This window comes from Sphaeramia orbicularis, chromosome 11 (assembly GCF_902148855.1).
Source record: "Sphaeramia orbicularis chromosome 11, fSphaOr1.1, whole genome shotgun sequence".
NCBI lineage: Eukaryota > Metazoa > Chordata > Actinopteri > Kurtiformes > Apogonidae > Sphaeramia > Sphaeramia orbicularis.
In genome coordinates, this window is record NC_043967.1 from 16,339,073 (window position 1) to 16,367,069 (window position 27,997).

General features: G+C 39.7%; 1 protein-coding gene across 1 annotated transcript; it reads right to left on the bottom strand.

Moving 5' to 3' along the window:
- Window positions 1-89: 89 nt before the first annotated feature.
- hibadha (3-hydroxyisobutyrate dehydrogenase a) lies at window positions 90-27,925 on the bottom strand. The gene is made up of 8 exons (XM_030147514.1): window positions 27,793-27,925; window positions 25,506-25,666; window positions 25,204-25,313; window positions 23,048-23,169; window positions 9,417-9,550; window positions 7,658-7,734; window positions 3,161-3,317; window positions 90-1,645 (listed from the first exon to the last, which is right to left on the bottom strand). The coding sequence occupies exons 1-8, from the start codon at window positions 27,860-27,862 to the stop codon at window positions 1,487-1,489; spliced, it is 990 nt and encodes a 329-aa protein (XP_030003374.1). The 5' UTR covers window positions 27,863-27,925; the 3' UTR covers window positions 90-1,486.
- Between the last annotated feature and the right edge of the window lie 72 nt (window positions 27,926-27,997).

Below are 27,997 nucleotides of genomic sequence, written 5' to 3' on the forward strand. Positions count from 1 at the left end.
CCTTCATCCTCCTCTGGATGAAGAAAACCTTTAAAATGTTTGACACTATTAAAGACAATTCCTAAATCACGAATACACACACACACACATAGAGAGAACATCTTTTATTTAAGGCTACAGCGTGACCGATAGTCTCATGGAGCAAAGACAAACTGTAGACACTATGAATGATTTTTACTTTAAAAAAAAAAAAAAAGAAAAAGTGTTAGACCACTTAGATTCCTCTTTGATACTACACATCAATATGAAATATACACTATTTACATTTGTTCAGAGCAGAGAAGAACAAGTCCTCACTGACATTTTACACATTTTACAGGTGTCACAGGAGAGCGAGAGAGAGAGAGAGACAGAAAGAGAGAGAGAGAGAGACACAGAAAAAGAGATGGGAGGAACATATAAGAATACAACTTAGTTAAAGTAAAAAGGGGTACGAAAATAGCCAAACTTTAAGAACATTTTGTAGTGAACAATATAAAATTTCAACAGTATTGGTCACAAAGTAATACTCTGATGGCTCGATAAGCAGATGTAGACAGTAGAGTAGAGGTAATAGATTGTGTAACTATTTATCAAAATGGCGCAGCGTGTCACGCCACAATGTGCGTTGTAAAAATAACCAGACACATGTCACAGTATTTAGAAGAGCAGAACTGGCTGATCCAGCAAGTAGTGGCTTAAATGTAGTACCAAAACTCTGAAACCATTGCAACTGTAGTGCATTTGTGAGGTAAAAAGAAATAATACACATACTGGAGGATTGAAGGTTGAAGAGAACAAACATTAAAGCCATAAAATGTAACAAAAGCCCAGAGTGTGGCCATTTTTGGTTGCCTTAATTTATTGTTACCGGCTTAGTTTTTCCATCAGGAAAGGGGTCATCCCTAACTCTGCACTCTCTTGCATTTTCTGTTCAATAAAATTTTCAACACTATGTGAATGTTATCATGAATTTTTCCCCTTGTCCGCTGTCACTCAACAGAGACAGGCCTGAGTCAAGTATTTCAGTACCAGGCGAACACCAGTAACTCAGGAAAAACATACTAAAACAGTCGATAATCAATCATGCAAGTACTTCTCACCAAGCGTCCTGAAAAAGCACATAGTAATTGCATTGCTACACGTAAACCTGCAGTGCCTCATCCTACCTCATGTCCCCTCTCTGGTCTTTCACACCAAACAGGGAAGATAGTTGCTAAAGAGGAAGGGCTTTGTCTCTAGATACTGATCTAAGGTCAGTTTTAGCATTTCCTCCATGCAGAGAGAGCGTCATGAATTGAAAATATGATTCAGCTAATGCAATGAGGGGACATATGCCGACATACGGTGTATTAATTGGCCTGCAGATCTGTGCCTGAGGGCAAGGCCTTAGTCTCTCCTGAGCATAGTGGGATGAGGGGCACTGGGGTGTGTGCATATTTGCGTGTGTGTGTGTGCATATGTGTGTTTATGTATAACACCACAGTCGGCTGTGCTCCTTCTCATTTCACTGTCCTTCTTCCTCGCGTAGGAATTGGAAGACGGATGAGAAGTCCTTGTTAGCGTAGCCACGTGAGCACATAACTCGGAAGATCTGGTGGGCGAGGGAGCCCAGAGGGATGGGTGTCTTAGTGTTGGTGGCAGTGCTTTGGGCCAAACCGAGATCCTGGAAATCAGGCCGCAAAGAGAAACAAAAGCAAAGACAGGCAGCGAGAGGCAGGTGTTAAATGACTGGAATTAAATAATAACTACAACTAGGGGTTTACGTCTCTCCCTTGCGAGATGATTTACTATGTATGTAACCACGGAGAAGTCACAGATGATACATTTTTATACATAAGTTGTTTGGTATGATTCAATGTGATGTAACCTTGTTTTTTTGCTTAAAATAGACTTTTTTTTAATATATAAATATATACATTTTTAAATATTTCAGAAAAGACCAGGTAATCCTAGATGTAGTGAGCTGTGACTGTCAGATAGGAATTCAGTTTGCATATGACGTCCATGCATTGGATGTTATTACCACTTTTCTGCATTGGAGCAGTGGCAGGTTTTGGCTGGAAAAACTCATTACTATCCATGCCTTTGCCTTCTTGTTCTTGCTTGTGCTACCTGTGGCACCCACAAAGTCTTCAATGCCATCACAAGTTTACAATATCTCACAAGGAGATCGGTAATATTTGTTGTGCACCCTTAGACTTAAATGTTGTGCTCCAGAGTTTACAAGTAGCCAGCATTTTATCCAGCTTCCTTTCATTCTTATGAAATCCAAAACACTTGGAGACTCTGGGTTTTAGATTTGACGGTGCTCTCGAACACTGCATCTGTGTTGTCAGACATAGTTTGTTGATGATACAGTGATATTATTCAAGTTGGTCTCATAGAAAGAGAAAGGTCAGTGTGAGTTGATGCATGACTGACCCAAAAGTGGAGAAACTCTGCAGACTTGGCTGCCTCCACTGACCGATTCATAAGTCAAAACCAGGTCATCAGTGAGTTCAAGTTACATTTAGATTGATTCATGTGTCTGTAAGTTGGCAACGTCATATATTTAAAGTTAAGACTGGTTTCTGATTTGTATCTAAAACTTCTTACTGATTACTCAAAGTGTGTATCCTGATTCTATCAGATCTCCTGAGTTTGGTGAGTGTGATACAGCTACTAAGGCTAATGTATGCAGAGCACACTTTGCAGGTGTATTAATAGACACGGAGATGCACTGAGTAATACAGAGACATAGTCTGACCAGCACAGAGGAGCTAAAGCTGTGACAGTAAAATCAAGTAGCAGAAGAAGTCACAGATGGACTACTGAAAAGGAGAACCCCGGCAAAAGAACAATTCAAACAAAACAAATTACAGGGATGAGAGAGTGACAAAAGACACTAAAGAAAGAAGAGAAAACAGGGAATGAAGTGACAAAGCACTGAAGCACTAAATTAGTCTGCAACTACATTAACAGTCATTGATTCATTATTGTTTAACAGGAAACAAATGGAGCATTTACAGATAGCACTGCAACTACAGAAATCTATTTTTCTGTTTTAATTGACTGTAACATACAATTGTCTACATTCTCATGCTATGAAAACACTAATGAAGATGTTTTTTTTTATAATGAATGAATCATCACATGGTTAAGGTGATGATGAAGTGACATAAAAACAGAGAGTTGGTACCTTAGCCATTAATGTGGTTCCGAAGCCGCCCTGGTAGTTGTTTCCAGAGGGGACGCCCTCCATGACGCCAGGGACCGGATTGTACGTGTCACTAGACCAGCAACGCCCTGATGACATGTTGAGGATCTTTGCCAATAGCTTCGGGTCTAAACCCAGTCTGGAAGAGAGTGACGAGGATACAGTTGGTAACAGGGAAATCTATGATTGAATTTCCACCTAATATATAAACTGTGCAAAAGCTACTTGAAGAACAGTGTTTTAATCCACATTAAGCAGCGGCTCCATGCTGAAAGGAAAAACTTTTGATGAGATGTATGATGTAGAGTGTGTATACTTGTAATTTACGTATGTGGAGGCCAATGTAACACTGTCAGGGAAAGGAGGTTGGATATGGAATTCATTTTTAAAAGAGGTGTGGAGAAAGATGGGTGTTGGGTGGCCAGTGATTGTAGTGACCCCCAGTGAACCCTACGGTCGGCTGTGACCATTCCTCAGCGTTAATGGCTGAAGGCTTTGTAATGCTGGCTAATGCAGTATTGATGTTTACCAGCACATCTATCCTTCATCATCCCCCTTTCATGAGGAAAAAAAGTAAAGTGGAGAAGGAAGAGAAGTGGTTAAGCAGCACAAGGGAGCCATAAAGCTACCTGTCACCTACAGAGGCACACTCTTAGGTCTGCTGTCCCATTTTGCAGCAACCTATTTTCATATGCAAGAGGACAAATCTCCAGACTATGATAAGAATAAGCAAAAAAAGTGTAGACAGACAGAAGCAGGGAGTGAAACAAAGTGTCAAGCAGTACAGTGGGGAGGGTGTAACTGTAAGGTCTGTGTCGGTTGCTCAATCTGCCTGTGTAGTGCAGCTTTTGCATATTAACAGTTTAAAGGCCAGTGTAAAGCTGACCACATCAAGCCCTGGCAGCTTCAGTTCAGTATTACTTACAGGCCTGTAACTCTATTCTGCTCTCAATATGACTATTAAACCATCATAGGTCCTTAAGGCCAGCAGCCTCCCTCCCTCCCTCCCTCCCTCCACCTGGCTCTCATTCTGCCATTACTAGCACAGTTTTTATTAGCCGTCTACTAACTAATTAAAAATGGGAATTGCATTAACACTCTCTCCCTCCTCTTTTGCTCGACGTCTCTTTTGTGTCTGCTTACCCTCCCTTCATTTTTTAACAACCAGAACTGTTTTGGAAATGTGTCATAAATGATTCTCGCCGAAGTGTGTATACATGTGTTTTAGCTCAAAGTTTTTAAAAGGCAGTCTCGCTCATGATGGCTTTTTTAGTTTATGTCTGTAAGCATCCCTCGCCATCCTGCTCTCCTCTCCACTCATTCGCCTCTTCCTTCCTACCCCCTCCTTGTCTTCACTGCTGACACCTCCCTGTCTGAGGACTCTGGGGGACATATGTTTGACATCGCACACAATCCCCCCCCCGATCTGTCCACATACACACACAAGCAGCCAGCCCCTCCCTCCGTTCTGGGTCAGCAGCTGAAAAGGTTACTGGCTGAGCTACAATAAAGCGCGTCCGAGCGCGCAGATCGTTTGTTATAGCGACCAGAGACGCTGACGGGGAGCTGTTGTCCTCTGTTAACGATAAATCAATGAAGTTCCCCTCCTGCTCCCATCACACATACACACACCGGGACTCGCATACGTACAGCGGTGTGGTTATTAGCTGACGCAGTGGTGTTGTTCCTCGCCTGCAGTAATTTGCGTGGAGAAGAGGACATGTCACGCTTTAACAAGATTGACATGGATAAACACACACAGACATAGTCGGTGTTAACAAACGTGTTGCTGTGTGATGCTGCTGCAGATTAAAGAAATGTGCGAGATGGAAAAAAAAAAGAGGAGAGAAGAGGGGAGGCTGTTTATGATTTTATGATCTGAGAGCTCTGGCAGGTGGAGTTCATTTGCAGCGGTGATATTAACTGTCTGTTTCATTGCGATTAGGTCCTCATCCTTGTCTGACAGGAGAGGAAGCCCAGCCCGATCCCCATTTATTATTACATTAAAGAGGTAACGAGCACATATACACACACAAGCATTTACTATCCCATTTACAGAGGCAACAAGCGCATTTATCACCCAACTTTAATCTTCATCGGAACATATGCTGACAATTTATTTGAGCAACGGAGAGAGGGGAGAAGGAGAAATGTGTGTTTGTGCCATGTGTGCTGTAGAAAAGCAATTTATGTGTCTCAACACAAAAGGACTGTGTCTTGTTATAGCCTTTGATTCGCCTGTCGTTCTCCTCATAAAATGAATAAAGAGATAAATATCTGTGTGTCTATTTTTACAAAAAAAAAAATCACCATGTGGATCAGACGAGTGTATGCTTGTATGCATGAATGAGTGCAGGTACACAGGCATGCAAGGTGAACTGTAAGCTAGTAAAAGATCATATCCCTTCCTTGGCCAGGAGTCTCTTTCCTCCTCTTCCCCTCCTTTCATCTTCATGTGCGTCGTTAAAAATCGCTGCTGCCTCTCTGCTCTTTGCTTCTCATCTCCCTCTTTCACTGACTGCTTGGCTGCATGCAGAAATTACGGCGGGCGAAGGAGAGATGAGGGGATTAAAAGAATGGAATAAAAGGGAAGGAGGTAAAGCAAATAGGCATGGGGAAGAAAAACCAAAAGAGAAGGAAGAAAGGAAGGCGAGGAGACATGGTGCATGTGTGTGTCTGTGTGTGTCTGCGTGTGCACTCATAATTGTCATGCGTGGCCATTCCTTGCACTAAGAGAACGTCACGCTCTGTTGGAGACGGCCCGGGCTTCCATCTGAGATCAACAAATTAGCTCCACGGACATAAGTGTGTGTGTGTGTGTGTGTGTGTGTCAGTGTGGGTGTTTCTGCATGTACAGGTAAAAAACCGCAAATGCACATTTGAAGAAAGGGCAGCTCTATCGGTCCTAACTCCAGGATGATAAAATGTTATTTCTAGTTTCCTGTAAATTGGCTGTTGAGTGTTTCTTTTGTGTCACTGCGTGTCTGTACATATACACCTCTTTGCATACAAGCCTGGGCCGCAATGCAGCATGGGAGATTTACGGGTGTAGGCTCTCTCTAAACGACGACAGTCTTTGTCAAACCCTCTAATAAAGCCCTAGAGATAGGTTAGTAAGGAGAGGGGAAACACACACACACACACACACACACACACACACACACAGAGGCTTAGCATGGCTCAGTCATTCTAAGTTAGCATTTGTATATATTTTTTACAGGCTTAGATTATGAAGATGTGCGCAGTGAGTGGAAGTCATAGTTTGGTAGAGAACTACGGTGTCTGTGGATGTAAATCTGTGTGTCTGTATATGCGCATCAGAGATAGTGTGGCAATGTGTAAATCTGTGTTGCTCCCTTAATGCCTCCATATTTCAGAGGCCTAGTGGGGGGATTTATGTGCGACTGCTCATGCCAATTTTCCTCCTCTGTCTCAGCACAGATAAATCAGCTGCACTAACACAGCTGCACTTTGTGAGGAGGAATTCATGTACATGTGCACACACACAAATGTGAGATGCACACACCATTTAAGTTGCAAAACCCATAAAAACATCTAACAGCAATACGGAGTAGAGAGGAAACGTTCTGGTATTGAAAGAGGTTATGTATAAAGAGGGGTGATCATAAATTAAAATAAAAACACATCTTAAGTGAAAAATGAAAGTGAGGGTTTAGATAATTTTATGCATCAAGGAGATAACTAAAACATATTCATATAATAACCAAATCTTAAAAAAAATAATTATAATCTCCCTACCTGCTCCTATCCTCAGGTGAATCCATACTTTGATCAGACTTTAAACTATAACCTCATCATACTCTTGTTTTAATTTAGAAAAATTTACATCTCATCATTCTATATTTTTGTACAAAGAAGCTTTGTGCCAGGATAAGGTGAAATGAATGATGGTGTTTTAGCGACAGGGTTGTGACAGGATACTGCTGAGAGCTCAATCAGCAGATGTAAATCAGAGTCTGTGGCTCCACCCCCTCATTCATCTCCCTCTCACAGAGACAGGCCTGACTTTGGGCTGGGCTGACCTCTTTTCACTTCCATAAACTACACACACAGACACACATTTTAAACCAGTATTGAAGTAGTAAATCGTCACAGTTACAGCTATATTACTTGTACAGTAATTGTTTTTATAGTGACGGCTATATCTGAGCAAGTTCATAGATGAACTCATGCTCGACTAAAACATGCCACCTTTGCTCATACTATTCATACTATCAAAATGCCTGGAAGCTGTGATAGTTTGTTAACTCAGCAGCATATCCCTCAATAACCAGACCATAATGGACCTACTGAACCCCTGTTTAAAATACTCTTTTACATACAGTACTTGCAAACGTAACCAACTCACAGTGAATACATCTGCATGTAAACACCATACTGTGATTACAAATTCATTTTCTATTCAAGGTCTTAGTTGGAAGGTTGGAAACAGCTTAGCACAGCACTGGCTGACAATACCTGATGCCAAGGTTCATGGTCTCTGCAGTCCCAATCATTCCGATGGCCAGCAGCATGTTGTTGCAGATCTTAGCTGCCTAGAGGGATGGGCCGGAAAGAAGAAGAGACATTTTCACTATGTGTGTAAACTGGTAGCTTTGCAAAGACTTCAGAGATGATGTACAGGGTGGGGAAGCAAAATTTACAGTGAACATTTAGTTGTTTTTTCTCAGCAGGCACTACGTCAATTGTTTTGAAACCAAACATATATTGATGTCATAATCATACCTAACACTATTATCCATACCTTTTCAGAAACTTTTGCCCATATGAGTAATCAGGAAAGCAAACGTCAAAGAGTGTGTGATTTGCTGAATGCACTCGTCACACCAAAGGAGATTTGAAAAAATAGTTGGAGTGTCCATAAAGACTGTTTATAATGTAAAGAAGAGAATGACTATGAGCAAAACTATTACGAGAAAGTCTGGAAGATACTATTAAAGAAGAATGGGAGAAGTTGTCACCCGAATATTTGAGGAACACTTGTACAAGTTTCAGGAGGCGTGTGAAGGCAGTTATTGAGAAAGAAGGAGGACACATAGAATAAAAACATTTTCTATTATGTAAATTTTCTTGTGGCAAATAAATTCTCATGACTTTCAATAAACTAATTGGTCATACACTGTCTTTCAATCCCTGCCTCAAAATATTGTAAATTTTGCTTCCCCACCCTGTATAATACAATGTAAATAGATTTAAAGTAGGAAGTTCATAAACCCATGAAAAGGGGTAGAAGCTCTGGAAACATCAGATTTGACACAATAAAATGACTCCATAATTGAGATGTACAATATTTGTAACTAAGGGAATAGCAGAGTAATTTGAGACACAGCCTACAACGTTAACAGTATCCGGGTAATGGTTCTGTGATACTTAACACACTGCACGACAAACATCTACAATGTATCATGAGGTCTGTGTAATTAAAGAAAAAAATACCCTTGAAGCAAACCATAAGCAAGAATTGTGAATTTATTCACTATATTTGATGCCATACACACACTAATATGGATATTTTCCTTCTACTACTCTGTACACATGACCTTCTTCTTCTTTTTTTTTTTTTTTTTTTTTTTTTTTATAAAATATCTCTGGCCACATGCCAAATACTTGTACACTTCTCCTGGTGGACTTGGACACATGAGAGGCAGAGATTTTAGTCTGTCATGAAGCTCAGCAGCAACAAGTTACCTTAAGTTCGGTGTATAATCGAAGTGCATTCTGTATATTTTATCAATTTCACCGTAACAGCAGTACACACGTCTGTGTTGACTGCATCTGGGTAATACACTGACTTATGTACCTGTATAACCGATGTTCGATGGTTCAGGTCCATGTTCATTATACAAAGCAACAAAAAGCAAGAGCATGTTCAGTGCCATTTTGTTATAAGGTTCATAGATGCACACAAACTGGAGTTAATAAAAATGTTTACACTCTTTAAAAAAATAAATAAAAATACATTTTTAGCATCCTAAAACACTGTTCCACATTAGTGAGGACAAGGCATTCATTTGTTCCATTTATTTTGATGGGTTTTAATAATAACAATAAAACTAATAATGCTAATAATAATAATAATAATAATAATAATAATACTGATATCCGGCACTAGTGTGGTGAGAACACAGAAAAAGGAGGTATAATGATACAGTCCTCCAATGTTTGTAATGAAGTTACTGAAACAGAGTGTAAACCTGGAGTGTGTGTGTGTGTTTACCTGTCCAGTGCCAACTTGTCCACAGTAGACAACATTTGCTCCCATGCAGGTTAGTAGCTCCTGTGCAGCGTGGTATTCCTCCTCTACTCCACCCACCATAAAGGTCAATTTGGCCATGCTAGCAGCTCCAACACCTAAACACACAAAATATATACAAACTTCAGTGTTGTGTTCAACTGAGATAAATGGTACCTGAAAGTGCACATAAAAGCCATCATCTTGGTACTAAAATGATTTGCAAGACACAAATGTTGAGCCAGGAGCAAAAAAAAAAAACAGTTTTCAAAACTATAGATGAACTCATAACAGCCAACACTGGTAAAACAGGTGTATAGAGCTTAGATATCGGGATTTACTGCACAGAAGGAAACAATTTATCAGGCAGTTGATTGTTCCAGCACTACCAACTGTGTTTAAAAGGTCAGATGTGTACTTTTGTGTGTGTGTATGTGAGACACATAGTAGAACAGACGTGTTAAGTTGTGGTGCACCAGAGGGACAGAGGCATCTTTAAAAGCTGATTGTTGCCATCATCCATTGCATAACCCTCACGGGAGCCCTTGCCTTTTGTCCTGTCACCCTTACTTTCGCTGTCCACACACACACACACACACACACACACACACACACACACACACACACACACACACACACACACACACACACACACAGACCAACAGCTGTGCCTGAGGCTGGCCCCCTCATGGGTGTATCAGTGACAGGCGAGAGGGGTAATTAACTTTACACTTTATCATGTTCAATTAGGCGTCCCTCCCCGTGCCCGATGGCTTAAGGAGCGTGGCATGTTGTATGAGGCAACACCACCCCCCTCGACTCACCCACAGGGTCTTTAATGCAGAATTAAGCCCTTTTCAATGAGGGCTGGACATTGTAGGATTTGCTGTCCAACTAGACAGACTTTTTAACACAATAAATTGCTGGTGTACTGACAAGCAGGAAAAGACAAAAAACACTAATCTTTAACACAGTTTTGTAAACAGTGCTATAGCAGAGTCAAAGTGTTGTTGCAGGTCAGAAATAGGCAGCTTGGATAATTGTGCAAAGGGACAGGACAATTCACATGCCTAAAAGAAGGAACAGAAGAGAGAGATGGAGGGAGACGGGAGTTGAAATCCCTCTTTAGGGTGCCATCTAGCTGTAATGAAAGGCCTCTTAATAGTGAAAGCCTAATAATGTAAGTGTTAATAATTAAAAGGGAATTAGCCAGGACAAAACAGCTGAAATCACATTTTCAGAGAGGAGAGGAGAGGCGAAACAAGGAGAAACGAAGAAGAGGAGAGGAGAGATGAAGTGGAGAGGAGAGGAGAGATGAAGTGGAAAGGAGAGGAGAGGAGAGGAGAGGAGAGGAGAGGAGAGGAGAGGAGAGGAGAGGAGAGGAGAGGAGAGGAGAGGAGAGGAGAGGAGAGGAGAGGAGAGGAGAGGAGAGACTTCTACTGTACATTTTCATGACCTATAAACATAAATATACATCAGTTTTCGTCCCCTCCCCCTTCTATAATTGGCTATGGTGTTGTCAAGTGCGTGATGATGCCACTACACTGTATGTGTGTAGTGCGTGTATGTCAGTGATGAGCTGTCAGCGGGTCATTAAGGCCACATAATGAAGCCCACGCTGCGGCAGCTGCCTATGGACCAGAGCAAACACACGCTCAACATAAGGCCGCCACACACACCAATCATAGACACATATGGTCCACAGACCATGGACATGATAGATCTACTTTCTTTTCTGTTACTTGTTAATGTTTGGTGTAGTATTCACATCTGATTTAGAATGGATCTATTGTAGTTTAGGTTCATCCAGTTGCAAACTAACTTACAGACTGTGCCATATTTGTGAACACCATTTTTATGTATGATGTAGTGCGGAACTTCCACTGACAAAGTGTTTATTATACTTTTAGGTGGGTAAAACACCTTGCTGTAGTGTTGGAAGTGCATCTTGAAAGTTAAACTGTTCTATTGGTTCTGTTTATTATTTTACTGTTTCATGCCTAAAGGCTGAGCCTCTATTTATCTCTAAAATAAAAGTAAATATACACAAAGACACACACATAGAAAGAGCAGTTTGACAACTGTGCTGGTTCATTAGTGGAGATCACTGTTTGTGGAAGGACTAAAGAGGAGATTATTGATAACACAGTCAACATGCTGATCAATATATCGCACTGAGGATAGAAGGAATGGGAAGGAGGGAGAGGAGGGAGAGGAGGAAGGAGTGAGAGCCAACAAAGAAGAGAGCAGAGAGGGTAAAAAAGATGTAGAGACAACAGCGAAGAAGAAAAACAATCTTTCTTCTTCTACCTCCCAGCATCCCTCCCAACTCTCCCTCCCTCAAATTAACTAATCACCCATAATAAGCTCTTATGATCTGTAGTGGATTTCTATAAGCAGTGACAGAGGCATGATGGAAGATCCTTGTTGCTGGAGGAATAACACATCATTAGCATAACAATGTGTACGCGCGTGTTGGGGTTAGCACCAAGTCTGTTCATTGTGCATTGACTACAGTGCATTTGTGTTTGTTGGTGCGCTGTGCGAGTCCATGTTTGTGTCTATGTAGTGTGTACACCTCTATAGCAACCGTGTGTGTGAGGGGACGTCCCGTTCGTGGGCCGGTCCTGTCAGAGACGGATTAAAGAGGAATCCTAATGAGGCTTCCTGAGCACCGGGTCCGCCAGCTCATCCATCCCAGCGGGAGTGACAGTCCTGGATCGTTAGCACTGCACAACTACACAACGCCCCCTAGGGGGAGAAACACAGCGTGTGTGTATGTGTGTGTGTGTTAGGGGGTGGGGTGCACCTATGATAGAAGATACGAGGAAGAGAGACGAGAGGAAAGAAGCAAGGAGCGATAACACTAAGAAATTCAGAAGACAGTATGACGGAAGTTATGTATGATGCTACAGCAAATACTTATGACTGAAATGAGCAGATTTGGTCCAAAAAATATTACATACTGCCAAAAAGTGTTGAAAAAGGACAGAAATGATACTATCATGTGTAGCAGAAGATGGGCATTAATTCCCTTGAGAGAGAATCTGCTTTCTCCACAGCTCCTTTATTTCAATGTAGAGGTTTTGGCTGGGTGGGCAGTGGGTTTCCACCTCTTCACCCCCCAAACCATCCCATCCAATCCTGCTCTGCATCACTGGCTGAACTATTAATGAACAAGTCTTTGGCCTTGGTGCAACTGCAAGGATGAAGTCCTACAGTTAAGATGTATTATTGCGGGGGGGGGGGGGGGGAGTACTGCATGGTGTGTATGTCTGAGTTTTTGTGCAACTGCATGTGGCCTGTGTTTCTGTTAAGCTGCAGACACACACAACATGCTCATTCATCTGATCTCCATAATTAACAAGATTCAAGTTAATAAGCAAGGAATCAAACACTATTAGGAGAGATGCTTAACAGCAGGTTTTTGGCAGGCACAAACTATGATGAAAAAACAGATCAGAGGCACGACTCTGATTTAGCCTGTTTGTAGTCAACATTAAATTCATTAGCACTCCTTTCATTACGCACTCACACACACAATCAACCAAAGCATTTCATGAGAGCCTTATAACCTTTTAAAGACGAGTTCTTTTTGAAGTGGTGAAATGAAGTGGCATGTGTGTACAAATAGAGAGAATCTCTTTGTACATAGAAGTGCAGTGTCTGTGTCTATGTTTGTTTTTGTGTGTGTGTGTGTGTGTGTACCAGGAACAGGTGCAGATCCCAGAGCCGGCCACCAAGAAGACGTCAGTTGGAGCTTCTGAGGCCGTGTCTGAGAATTACGAGCCGAATGTAAACCAGTAGGCACTTTTTATTGGTGGTGGGTTTAAATTAAACTACATTTGTGAGTATGAGGCTGCACAAACAACGATCACACTCACAGATTCACACACACACATACACACAAAAAGGGGATGTTCCCAGGGTTTGGTAATGAATGACGCATTTGACAATGTGCCACAACACTGCTTTTTTTCCCCCCGCGAGAGTGTACGGAAAAACACTTCAAGCCAAACAACACCTATAATATCATTAGAGCTCCAAACACCTCATTTCCTTAAAAGATAATGCAAAGGCTGTTACTTTAGGAATGCAAGGAAAGATTTAGGGATATGCCAAATTTTATGTCACACCATAATCCAAATGCAGTTGGTGTAAACAAACTCTTTTGCCTTGGCAAACTATTACCTTGTTTGCTACTAAGTTTTTAACTATATGCACATGTAAGGTTAGTGTTTTGGCTCAGTAGCAGTCATCTATAATTTAGACTGAAACAGCTTTCACACTTAATAGTGTAACAGCCTTGAGTCAATGGGAGTTGACTGCTTGCAGCATAAGCCAGTGGGGGTAGGATGTTTACAGGCCAACAACACAGCCTCATGTGGTTCACCATTATAATTACACCCAAGGGCAGATCTTTTTCTCAAACAAATTAAAAACCCAAACAGGCCCTGTAAAAAGCATAACGGATATCAAGTAAATAAGTGAAATGGTACGAGGGTGTGCATTAACCAAAATCGCTTGCACACATAAAAAACAAAACAAAAAAAGAAATCAGCACTTTCAACGCTTTATCTGCCAACTTTGCTAATGCCGCTCTGCTATGTTAAAAACAGACTCTATATCGGTTCCACTTAACGAGCACAGAGCCATGAGAACCGACTGCTGCGCACGAAAACTTCATGAGAACCTCGAGCAAGTAGGTGACTACAGAAATGTGAGACGTGAGGGAAGATTTAATGCAGGTTCTTTTATAGTGTAAATAGTTTCTTGTGTTTACTACAGTCTTAAGGGTTTGCTAAATCTGTCCACTGACCACCAGACCAGCCATCATCATCATTATCATCATCATCATCGGTAACTGGTCTTTTCCGTAGGGGAGAGTCTGGTCAATGGTAAGTGACAGAGAATTGAGGAAGCCGTAGAGGTTCACAATCAATCCTTTCCCTTGGCCCAATGAGACTCATCTAGGATAGAGCAAGTTAATAATGATCCCCAATTAGGCTGTTAGTGGGCAGGGTCAGATGTACACAAACACACACATATACTCACACTCACATGGTTCAGGTGGACAAACTGTCCTTCATATAGACAGGATGCTAATTTCCTTTTATATGAGTGACATGTAGTTTGACATTTGGGATGCATTTGACAGACAGAGACTTTTTGGGTAACTCATACACCAGCTGACTATGTGTCCGCGTACACACACAGCAGATGACATAGGGCCAGAGATGCTAGAGCCAAAATGAGCCAGTTCCCAGCTGCTGTGGGTCTACCTCCATCTGGAGCATGCCCCCCCACACACACTCCCCTCCATTACCAGCCTCCCTCTCAATATCCCTGGTCACTTTAGTGCCCTGCACCCTCCCACTGCCCCCCCTTTTCTTCCTCTGTGTCACCACTCACCAGCACCCGTCAGTTAGAGGCTTGTTATGCTAATCTAGACGGCGGACCACTTTCTCTTCCTAGGACTAGTTAGCCATCAATGTGACAGACTACAGCAGCACCGGCCCCTGCACATGTGAGCTGAGTCTTTAACTCAGCCTCACAGAGTCATCATCACTAACCTCCACTAAACTGCCTTCAGGCTCACATTCTCATTAATCCCATTCCCAGACTAGATTAGGTTAACATAAGTACTCTCCTGTTCCTTCCTCAAACATTATCCATTAACAAACATAAGTTAGCCTTGACGTGCAGGAGATTAGGCAAGTCTTAAGCATGACACCATATTCGCTTTCCATTACTTTATTTAGTTGAATTACGGCAATCAAAGAAGTACTTCCACATGTGCACACTGCCACTACTGTTAAATTCCCAGTGCAAAATATATCAGCAAAATATTGTAGCAAAAATATTTCTTAATGTCTGATGTTTCAAATTACTTGTCCAGAGTAAACTACTCAGTGTTAATTATGTTGTAAAAGAGACATTCAGATACAAAGAGTGGTGTTTAGGGGTGATGACTGATATGATGACATTAGATTGTGAAGGATTAGAACGTATTGACGATCCAACAAAGCAGAGAGATCGTGGAATAGTCTATAATATGATGTAGTCGGAGCCATAGAGTATTCAACAGCTCTAGATGTAGTTATATGCTAACACAGATGCATCACAATGGTTAATGTCCACATCATGTGGATTCCACATTGTGTAGCAGGAGTCATGGCTGACACTGAGACGGACAAGTTGCTTCCTAAAAAGAACTCCACTTCCATCAATTGGAATTGGTTTGGCTTTTCCCCAAACGACAAAGCGCAAACAGTACCGTATTTTCTGGACTGTAAGCTGCTACTTTTTTCTCACGCTTTGAACCCTGCAGCTTATACAACGATGCAGCTCAAGTATAGATTTTTATGCTCTAATGGGCTCCAGGGGGCGCTCAAGCAGAAAGCGCAAAAGCGAGACAGACAGGTGGAAGAGGTAATGCGAAGAGAAGTTTTAATCTTAACTTTTAACAATCATTTTGCGTGTCATGTACAAATCCTCATCATGGAAAACACACGAAAAAATGCATATGATGCAGCTTTTAAGTTAAAAGCAATCGATCTGTCTGTCCAAGAAGGAAGTAGAGCTGCAGCACGTAAGTGTCATTGAGAGCGACAACAGAAGAGAGACTGAGGTGGTGTGTGACAGAGCCTTTCTGAGGCTGTTCAACTCCAAAACTGAAGAAGACCACTTCAGTGGTTTCAATGCGCAGAAGGAAGATGAAGATAGAGATCAATGACTTTTCTGGGTTTTTTGACCAGCCGTGTTACTGCCGTTTTACTGCCGTGTTACAGGCGCTGTTTGGAAAAAAGTGGTTAAGGTATGGAAATAAATATTTAAATAATCTTTCTGTGTAAATATCTGATGTTACAACGTGGACACCTGCAGCTTATAGTCAGGTGCGGCCTATATATGTACAATTTTTTTTTCTTTTAAAATTTGGTGGGTGCGGCTTATATTCAGGTGCGGCTTATATTCAGGCACGCTCTATAGTCCGGAAAATACGGTAATTTGCAAAATTTGCAGAGACATGGTGGCAACACTATGAACCTGTTCAATCACCTGAAGAGACAGCATCCCAAACAGTGTGCTGAGAGCCAAACTGATGGAGGACTAGCCATACCGCAGCCAGAGGCAACAGGTAGCATTAAACAAAAGCAAGCAACTTTTACACAACCATTTAGTAAAGGTACTCTTTATGAGGAAAGTAGCAAACGGTGGAAAGAGGTAATGGAAGCAGTGATTTTTTACCTGGCAAAAGATATGCAAATAAGTCTCAAAGATCAATGTAAAGAATCGTGATAAAATCGAGATCATGATTTTATTTTTTAAAAATCGTGATATGACATTTTTGCCATATCGCTCACCCCAAGTTTATACTTACTAACGTATATATCACAGATAATAGAGGTTATAAGGAGATTAATTAGCACCAATGGGATGTTTTACAAAAGCTTAGCATTGGTAGACTATGATTCCAATACTAATGTGACACTTCTTCATTGGAACTTCTGACTTAAAAAGGAAAATAATAATATTTTAACCAAACTTTAACAAAAATTCATCCCATCTTGACTTTTATGGGTGGTTTGACATTCAGTTCCAGAGATATTAATTACAAAGACGTTAATGTTTCGTTCAGTATTTATCAAGTTTCTAATTGTCACAGATGGTTCATGTCTGGACTTGCCAATTTTTTTTTTTCCAGGGGAGAGGAAGGGAAATTAATATTGGCTAATTCACTATTGGTTTATTACTGTACCAAATAGTCATTATTATATCCCATTTTAAATTTTGTGACCTTGTCAAACTGTCCTAAGAGACAAAAAATAAACATTTGATGAGACAGTTTTAATTCAAGGTCAATTATCTTCAGTTCTCAACCTCAGGAGATGCAGAAGTCTATTCTCATGTGAGGTTTTTATCCATTTTGATTTATCCACACTTTAAGACATTTTGATCTTGTCTACAATGGCATAAGAGACAATAAAAAGAGAAAACAAAAAATTGGGTCATGGCCATCAAAATTATAGCAATAAAAGAAAGAGACAAGTGACAAGACAATGTGAATGGACTTTGGGATTGTCTGTCAACTGTGACATTAATAACCATTACTAATCGAGTCAAAGTAGATTTTTATCAATGCAGCCTCAGGTCCTGTGGGAATGGATGGTGAGAAATAAAGGCTAGGTCTGTCAGCAGAGCAGTGGATTGGCAGCGTTGACTGACGACCCAACTGGTGCCAGCTTTGGCTCAAACAAGCTCCTACAGGATGGAGGATGACGTTCGAACTGTCGGCAAATGACACACTGCAACGCTCAGGCTTCAGTTGATGTGGTATGGATATGATTAGAGTGGTGTTGAGACTCAGCCTAAATAGGTAGTTAGCTGAGGATTATAAGACCTCGCAAATAAGCAACATTAGCCAGCGTGCCCATGGTCTCACAGCAACAAGGCTCCTTTTTGCTTTCATTTGCACCGATAGCTGATTTTCTCAGCGCTGGGAAAAACACAATGAAAGATTTTTTTTTTTTTAGGGCCTGTTTAAAGCCATCGTCCGTTAGCAATGTGGCAGCCCACCATAGGCACACAGACACAAAACACAGGCATTCTGGGTAATTACTGCTAACGACCCTGCCGCTTGTTAGCCAGACCTCCTATTTTTGCCATTACTGTGCCAACACCCTGAGCCTGTGACATCAGAGCTTGTTTTGTTGTGGGTCAACTTTGCATGCGGACACTTTTAAAGACACCAGACAGTGGAAGTGCTGTGTGTCTGTAAGCAAGCGTAAGCCTGCCTACAGAACCAGTGTCTGAATATAACGCTCTATGGTGGATGGCAGAAACAACAATGTGTGTGTTTATCATGATGCAGCTGGGTCATACAGGCTTAGGGCCAACACATTGGTCAGTTTGCAAGACTGAAAAGCAGCAGGATGCCAATGAGATAATGACAGGAGCTGAAAAATGGTGAGAAGTTGTTTTTTTTTTTCCTTGTTCTTTTTTAAAAAAAACGGTTTTGACTTTGCAGTTCGGCTCCCACAGTTGGCTGCCAAACCCCTAGTGACGCACAAAACATACACACACATTTTTCTGTTAAATATGCCACCTCACATACAAGAAAAGATTAGTTTTATATTGAAAGGAAAATCTAAATTAAAAAGTAAAAACCAATACAGAAGCCACAAAAACAACAGGCTGCATTTGCAAAAGTATAGGGGTAAGAAAAAACACAGTATGTTGGAATGTCTGTGTTGTGTGTATTGTTATCCCCTACAAACTAAAGGAATTTTAGTTCAACAATGCCTCTCCTTCAATAAGCAGTATGCGATTACTGCCACTAGGGGTCTCTCAATCATGAAAATAACAAAATACATCAGCAAAAACGGTGATTTTTTGTTGTCCCGTTCCCCTAGGAGACTAGTGGCAGATTCAGAACCATTCATTCCAATGGGAGAAGTGAACATGATTTACAGATTTGCACTGATTCTGCAATCACACACTCACCATAGAAAACATCAGATCCATTTCTCACAAGCTACATATCCTCCAAACATTCTGACATTAATGCGACATTTTTCAGAAATCAGAAGAAAACTGACTAAGCTCTAAGTCCATCTCAAACTTTCATGAGATCTGACAATAATATCTCATCTAAAATGATAATAAAAAAAGATTTAGACTATATCTATACTGCAGACAAAAGAGGCCTAAATGTGACTTCTTTCCCCATATGACCCATATCTGGTTTTTATGAGCCACTTTCATATGTAGTCCTAAATTGGATACATATATTTTCAGCAACAAAATCTGAATTGAGCATTAAGGAACAAAAGGTGAAGTATTTCATACTATAGGTTAAGCATACACTGTACCATCTTTGTATAGGAGATTTATAATGTAGTTTAATGATGTTGTGAGTTAGTGTCATATCATGGGAGTTGTTTTTACCAGCAATACTGATGAAAATGTATCTGATGTGACTCAATAATGTCAAATGCTACCTTTATATTAGATGGGTTGATGTATCCAATGATAAATAAGCTATTAACATTATGCAATTGTACACTTTATCTCTACTGGTCACTCTCTGTAGTAAAGTGGATCAAGACTGAAATATCACTGAAGTCGGTATCAACTGCATCACTATGTTTCAAAAAGACATGTAAAAAAAAAAAAAAAAAAAAAGACCTGGAAACTTGTTTAGTTGTCTTAACTTACAACATAACAGGTGTGCAATGTAAGACAGATGTGTCATATTAACTTATGTTCCTATTAACAAGTGTTTATTGTGATTTCATGTAAGGACAAGCTGTCAAAGCTGACCAACCAAATGAATCTGGCTGTTACACTGAATAAGAATACATAATTTACTCATATTTAATGTCACTGTAAAACACATATAAAACTGACTGATTAAATTTTTAAATGTATACAGCAAAATCGTCCAGTTGCCAATAAACAAACATATAAAAAATGTATTGTACGTAAGATGTATGTATGTAAGAGTATTATTTTTGTTCATGAAGGTACTACATATGCAGCAGCCAGAATCTTGAGCCCATTAATATTATTAGCTTAATAATAATAATAATAATAATAATAATAATAATTATTATTATTATTATTATTATTATTATTATTATTATTATTTATAATAATAAAAACAAACCAATAATATTACTTAGTAATAAAGGTCCTGAGCAGAAAAAGCCTCCTGATCATAATAGCCCTGTTGTCACTCATGCTGTCTTACTAACAAACCTTGTGACAGTACCTTATTTGGGTAGAGTGCCATCTACTGGTAGGAGCACAGCATGCAACTTCTTATCTGACTTAAAAGATCTGGAAAGTAGGGTAAGTGGGGGATGGGGGGGGGGTCTTGCAAAAGCTGCAAAATGCTAAAATGCTGAAACCTGGAACCCTCTTTTATGACCAGTTTCCACAGGTCTAACCTGGCTCCACAAGGTCAAACCATCACCACCAACAGTCAACTCAATCTGGAGCATGGGGAGAGGCTAAATCTGCAGCTTTCTTTTATCCATCAATAAATACTGATTGTTGTTTAGGTGACACAATTAATGTTTTTGATTTAGAAATGCCCGTTGCATATTCATTGAAGCTCAAGTTTACATTTTTTATTTATTTATTTTAATCTGTGGACTGTAACTCATAACATGCAGTAGTTCAGCATTTCCATTTTATGCAATTTTACATTTTAAATCAACCACATTTCACAGGGACAGATTGTATTTTTTTTTTACTTCACTGCATGATTAGACTTACCATTACTCAATCAATCAATCAAATTTTATTTACATAGCGCCAAATCATAACAAGAGTTATCTCATGACACTTTACATATAGAGCTTGTCGAAACCAGACTCTCATTATCATCAGGTACTATGCTATAATAACACTTTGAAAGGCGGCATTTTGCATAATGAGTACTTTGTACTTTAAACGATATTCTGCTGATGAACACATGTACTCTCACTTAAGTAACACTTTGAACTTTGACTTTTAGTTCTAATGGCATATTTTCATATTTGTACTTTCACTTAAGTTAAATATGAGTAATTCCTCCAGCTCTTGCTACTTTTTTATTCACTTACATTCACAATGAAATAAAATGAAGAAAACACAAGCAGAATTCTTGCTTGATATCTAATTTATCGCTGAGTAGTAAAATTACTCTTTTACTGTGTTATGTGAGCTTACTGTTTTTGTATTGTAAGATAAATATGAATCAATCTTTACTGTGGACAGGAGATGACAGTGGGTGGGCTGATGCATTCAGCAGGTATGCATGCATGCATACTTCTGTGCGTGTGTGTGTGCGTGTGTGCGTGCGTGTTACTTTGCAGAACAAGCTGCAGAGGCCAGAAAATTTAGGTAAATTATTGGTCATCTTAGACTAGTAGAAAAAAAAAGGCTTAGTTAAGAGACAGGAGAGGAAGGACCTTCACAGCCTGACTGCACACACTAAACGTGTCGTGTCTATAGTATGTAAACAGTGTGTGTGTGTTAAGAGAGTAACAGGCTTAAGACTCTGATCTCACCGACTGCAGTTGGTCTGTACTGCAGACGCCAGCTAGTAAACATGTCCGTGTGGGGTAAGTCTATGTTTGTATGGAAGTGGGAGGGAACTACAGTGTATTGTACAAAAACGAAAGCAGCACGAAGCAAACTGAGTAAAAAGTCAGTTACGCGGTCGTGTTAGGATATAGCATGCCTTAGCCGCATACTTGAAACTAAAAAAATATGCACGTGTGAATGAAAAAGAGAGAAAGCCAGAGAAAGGGAGAGATGGACAGTTTTACTGCGATGTGTCTCCTTGTCGTCTTATCTCCCACTTCTCTCCTCCACTCCATGCGAGGGCAGTTTCTCTCCTCTTTATGACTCTTTATCTGACATGAAAGGCACTAACATGGGATACCCGCCATTACGGCTCCATCAACATGAAAAGCTCTGACATGGGATTCTCCACTGCAGCTCAGCCCATTAAGGACGACTGGTGATCCTGTGCTCTGTCAAGAAGCCGTCACAAGTAGACAGCGCCAACATAATGAGGACTTAAAACCTTAACCTTGCCTTTAAGACCCTCGGTCAAAAGCAGCAATAAAACCTCAAGAGGGCACCTACTGGCTGGCCCACTCAGTAATTACAACCGATGTCCTAGCACTTACCCAAAAGGTCCCATAGTTTAGATATACAAAAGAGTGCAAGACAGTGCTGAGGAAAGACTAAAGGTCCAAATGCCTACCACTAGGACTGCCGTTGTCAAATGTGCACACTAGCTCTGATTCTGATGACACAGCCTCCTCTACTTCTTTCTTTTTATATAATGCCTGGGCAGGTGTGAGAGGATAAGAGGTTAGCCCTAACCATCACCAAATAAGAAGCCTGTCATACAATTTACAGATACACTACAGTTAAAAGTCCAGATATAGGAGTTATTATTTTGAGTGAACAGCAGAAGTGGAATTTTAAAAAATTAATGCAACCTCATGTATATAGTATATGTTAATATAGAATGGACATATGGACACAAACATTCATACTCCAGTGTGAGTGACACTGGAGGGAAGGTGGGTGAAGTGTCTAGCCCAAGGACACAACAGTACATGACTGGGGCAAGTTGGATTTGAACCACCAACCCTCTGCTCTACCTCCTGTGCCACAGCTGGCCTCTGATATGGCCAGTATGTATGTTTGAGTTGGAAAAAAAAAGCACAATTCACATTTCTATGCATTTCACATCAAGTAAACAGACTCAAATTGCAATCCCAAATCACGATACCCATAATAATCCCACTTTTTCAACCAATCATGCAGCCTTGGCTGTAGCGTATCCTTTCAGGCACAGCTTGCAGGAGCAATATCATATTCCATTTTGCGTATCTCGATTATCCAGCACTTTGAAAAGAAGCCAATGATAGTGACATGGACTACTCTTTATGTTATCAATTATGCAGAAGCAACAGAAACATTAACAGTGTTGTATGAATAGTTTATAACTATTAAACACAAAATCAATTATGCACAGGTACCTTTGTTGACATAAGATGTTTGGAATCAAAGACGAACCAAAAAAGGGATCATGAGAGAAACATTACCTCCTGACACTGGAGCATCCATGAACACAGCTCCCATCTTCTCTGCAGCTATAGCCATCTCCTTTGACACAGCGGGATCAATGGTGGAGGAGTCAATCAAAAGTGTTCCTTTCTTCACCTTCCTGAAAAGGAAAAAGAAAAAGCATTAACCCATGGATATGCACAAAAGACATTTACGGTTATCAGATTACAGGAACAATGTGTAGCATTCTTAAAATACATGTATTTGATAACATCCAGGGCTGCAGTCAGCATCCTGATGCTCGTGCTTGTACCCGAGTCAACCTGTGTGTATCTATGTCACATGGAGTTTAGGTTGCAGTCTGTGTTGTATAAGCTGGTAATTTGTCAGTGTTAGTGGGCTCCAGTTCTAAGCAAACAGTAGATAGTATTACATATCATTGCTGCTGTGGGAAGGAGATGAGAGGAAAATCCAATCTGCAACATGCACATCTTCTACAGGCTGATATCGCGATGCTGGCACTTGAGAAAGTCAGGTAATGTGCTAATTTCTTTAAAGGTATCTGTAACAATCTGTTCATATATTAGAAATAATAAAGCGATTAATACGTTTGAACTTCCTCACATTGTACACATGGTTTCTCATTGCCAGAGCCATATCTACATGTCATTAGTCCTGTCAGAGATGTGTCTGCCACAATCTACACTTATTTTTAATTTTTTTGTAAATTGGTATTTCACAGTCATCTTCAGCAGAAATTGCAGAATGCAATGCAATGACAGCGCCCTTGCAGAATAGCACTGGGGAAAAAGTTGGAACATTTGCATATTGAGAGGCAACTTATTCTTTGATGTTGTGGTACTTTAAAAATGGTAACACACAACTCAACAGATTATATTAAAACTTCACAGATTATATTAAAAAAAAGATGGGACATAGAATTGAATACTGTTATATCATGTGAACCATGGGACAATATGTGTGAATCTGCTACTTCAACCTCCTCTTCAGCCTGCTGGTGAGAATTTAGTTGGAAAAATTTAGTATGGTTCTTTATTTACATTTACATTTATGCATTTGGCAGATGCTTTTTTCCAAAGCGATTTACTGGGGAAGATTAACAATTAAGATCTCTCTCTCTTTACTTCTTTTGTAAAACACCTTAAAACAACCACAGTGGACCTAAGTGCTGTACGGAAGAATAAATAAAAACTAAGAATGGATTAAAAACCATAAAACAGCTGTACAATTAAAAACAGCATCGTACAGAAGAATAAAAATGCAAAATGACAGAATAAAAAACAAGAACAGATTGAAAAGACGTAACAACAGTTTTGTAGAAACTTAAATGCTTCTTCATGCTGGAGGGGTTGCGGGGACACAGAGGCAAACCACACCCACATTTTTTGGTCCTGTATGAAAATTACAACTTTTTGGCAAGATGTTGGAACAAAAATTGAACAGATTTGGGGCTTTAAATTACAGCAACCCACTTTGTCTCTATTGTTAGGAGATCCTCCTGATGATTTGACAACAAGTGATAAATACCTTCAAAAATCTTTGGTGCTGAAGCAAAAAAAAATATATATATATCACTCGAAAATATCTTTAACTTGATCCACCGGTGCTGGAGGACTGGTTGAAAATTGTTGATGAAATTCACAAATTGGAGAGATAAACATTCATACTGAGGCTGCAAGCTGAACTTTACATAATAAGATTAGTTTCTTTAAATATAAAAAATGTGTGGTTTGTCTCATAGTCCTGTGAAATACTTTGTAAACTGCAGCTCTAAAAATGTAACTTATTAGGTAACTTGATTGCCATTTCATAACTGTAACTTAAATTATTATTACTATTAAACTGTGACTATTATCTGCCGCTAATTGTTTAATAATAATAATAATAATAATAATAATAATACATTTTATTTATAGGCGCCTTTCTTGGCACTCAAGGACACCGTACAGTAAAAGAGTAAAACAGGACAGTATAAAACAAGCAATAAAGCAGGGTAAAAAATAAAAGGCAGGTTAAAAAATTGGACAATGCAATGCAATGTTTGTTATGTTCTGTATGACAAAATAATGAATAACTAATCAAAACTAAGTGTCAAAAAAAAAAAAAAAAGGTAATACACAGATACAGACAGTCATGCACAATAACGGAGACCATGGCAGTAAATTTGGCTTACTTGAGGATGCCATTGGGGCCTGTGTAGACCTCTAGGACGTTGGGACTGGAAGGCAACATTGTTATGATGCGGTCTGCTTTCTCTGCAACATCTGCTGGGGTGTCCATTACCTTAATATGGGACAGTTAGAAAAGTACAAACACAAAATAAATACCTTCATGAATTTATTGCCACATTCATTTATGTTGACCACAGCTCAGATGCATACACTTAAGTCAGAAACTTACAGGAACTGACCTTGGCCTTTTACATAATTGGTCAAATGTTAGCATAGAATATACAGGTTACTGAATATGTTTTACCTGAGCACCAAGGTCCTGCAGTTCTTTGCAGGACTCAGGGAAGACATCCGTGGCAATAACAGGATAACCGTTCTTTAACAGGTTTCTGGCCATGGGAGTGCCCATGTTTCCCAGACCAATAAACCCCACTGGAGTTTTTGAGGCCATTGATCGTGTTGACACTGAATGAGGAAAAGGAATAGGATGTTAGAGAGAGAGTAAAAGAAATATTATTACATTTTAAATGGTGTCCAAAAGACCCTTGTTTCTAAGTTCGAGACGTAAAAGAGGAGCTAAGACAGACTGAACATAAATCTGTGGTAGCACATTCATATTGTTGATATCCTGTAAGACTTCATGTAGAACCCACAACAAATTCTCATGTTTTCCCATGAGAATTGGAGTTATTGGACCCAATGATTAAGGAACAAAGAAATCTCTGTACTGTAACTCACAACCAGCTTCTGAGGAGTCTGGCCAGACTATTAAACACTACTGGCTTAGACAAGGTCTAGCCAGGTTAATAGATACTAAACAAGTGGAAACTGGCGATGAACCAGCCAGACTACAACAACAGGATTAAACCTGGTCAGTGAAGCTGAAACAAAAGTCTACTTTGATTTCTACTACAGCATTCTCTACTATCAATATGAAATGACCATAAACAATTATCTAACCTTTACATCAACTGTTTTGTTAGAGGCATATTCAACCAGACACACTATTGCGTGACACGGGGACTCAAAATGAACATTTTGGGGTTTTTTTTAACTTTACGCAAATGTACAAAACAGGCTGTTCTCCAAAGAAATTGATATTAAATGAAACATAGGGCTTTAGCTATGATGTTAAACTACAATTGTGATCAATATTGGATAAAAATGTTTAATGATTAGTTTTTCTGAACACAAATATGTTGTGACATGGGGACAGCAGCTTGTCACTTTGTTCAGTAGTCAGAATAAAAGACTGGAACTAAAACACTACAAATATGCTAATAAACTTTTATTTGACAAACATATTACAACTGAAGTGATATTTACAGCTAACAACAGAGCATATTTGACAAATAATTTGATTGTACATAACCATTCTATATTCTTGTACTGTTGAATAATTAGTTCCTACAGATTCACAGACTTAAAATATCACTTATACAAGCAAGAAAAAAATATTATTATTAAAGGTAATAGTGCATTTACATATTTTTGTTATTTTTAGGTTTCATTTTATATTGATTATATCTTTAAATCGTTTTTCTACAAGTGATACTGAAAACAGTTCCATGAAACAGAGTTCTTAAGCTAATAAATAAGCCTATTTGAGAAATAACAGATAAAACTTTAATTTTTGACACTGATGTTCTCTTTTGCTTGGTCCGGCCCTGTGGTTTACCACCGTTATATGAATTCAGGAAAAAAATTATGAATTATTATTCAGTCCATTGCAATATACTTATTTGATTGGGAAGTTTTGGTATGAAACAGAGAAAATGTGTTCAAATACACAACATTTTTTTTTTTTTAGCAAACACACTGAAAATCTTCAGACTACAAGTTATGTAAGTAATATAAATATGAGCTGTGTGTAGTACAGATGTGTAAACTCATAAGAAGCAGCTGTAGCAATACTTTGCACTGGACTTTGCCACACACTACACAAGGACGGGGTAAAGACCATATCTGTTTAGCAACATTGCACTGCAGTTTCAGCTGCAACAAGACAGAAGCCTTGCAGAAAATGTCTATGCTGGTGCAGTAATATGCAAAAAATAGGATAATTTCAGGTATTATCTGAACTAAGATCATCAGATGAATGAAGACTGTTGCTGGATCATAAGGTGGATGGTGGATAGTGGGATGGGCAGGGAGCAGTGCATTAGACAGGGTTTAGGAAGTGATGGATATATAACACTTAGAGATCTATTGTATTGGAAATGAGAACACCTAAATTAGGGCACAGCAACGTGGAAAGCAACAGATATTACAATTAAGATCTCACAAGTGTATACTGCAAACGGACTACTGTTAGTTGTTCTTCCTGGCCAAAGCTTCACATTTCATTACGCTCCTCTTCATTAAGCACATTGTCCAAACCCACCGAATGAATGCGAAACACACAGCAGGAGGTTAATTCAGGCACATTGTGTCCAAACTGAAACACTAAATTAGCCGGTAAGTACACACTTCCTGAGAGGGCTAACAAGCTAGCTAACAGGCTGCATGATTCGTCTGTCTTTCCCTCCAAACACACATTTGCAAACGGGCTAACGAAACAAGAGCACCGACTGTTAATGCAAATACGTTACCGAAGGCAAGGTCGACATGCTTATTCCACCTTCGCAATAAATTTCGTGACCCTCTAAATAACGCTGCCATGCTTCTTTCCCCTTGACCTCGGCGTGTAGTGACAGCTGTCAAGCCAGGAAAGCTACATAGAAGTGGTATGATTGATTGTTATTTGACCAATCGCTGCTGTCGGATTTTTCATTCAGCCAATAGAAATAGCGTTAA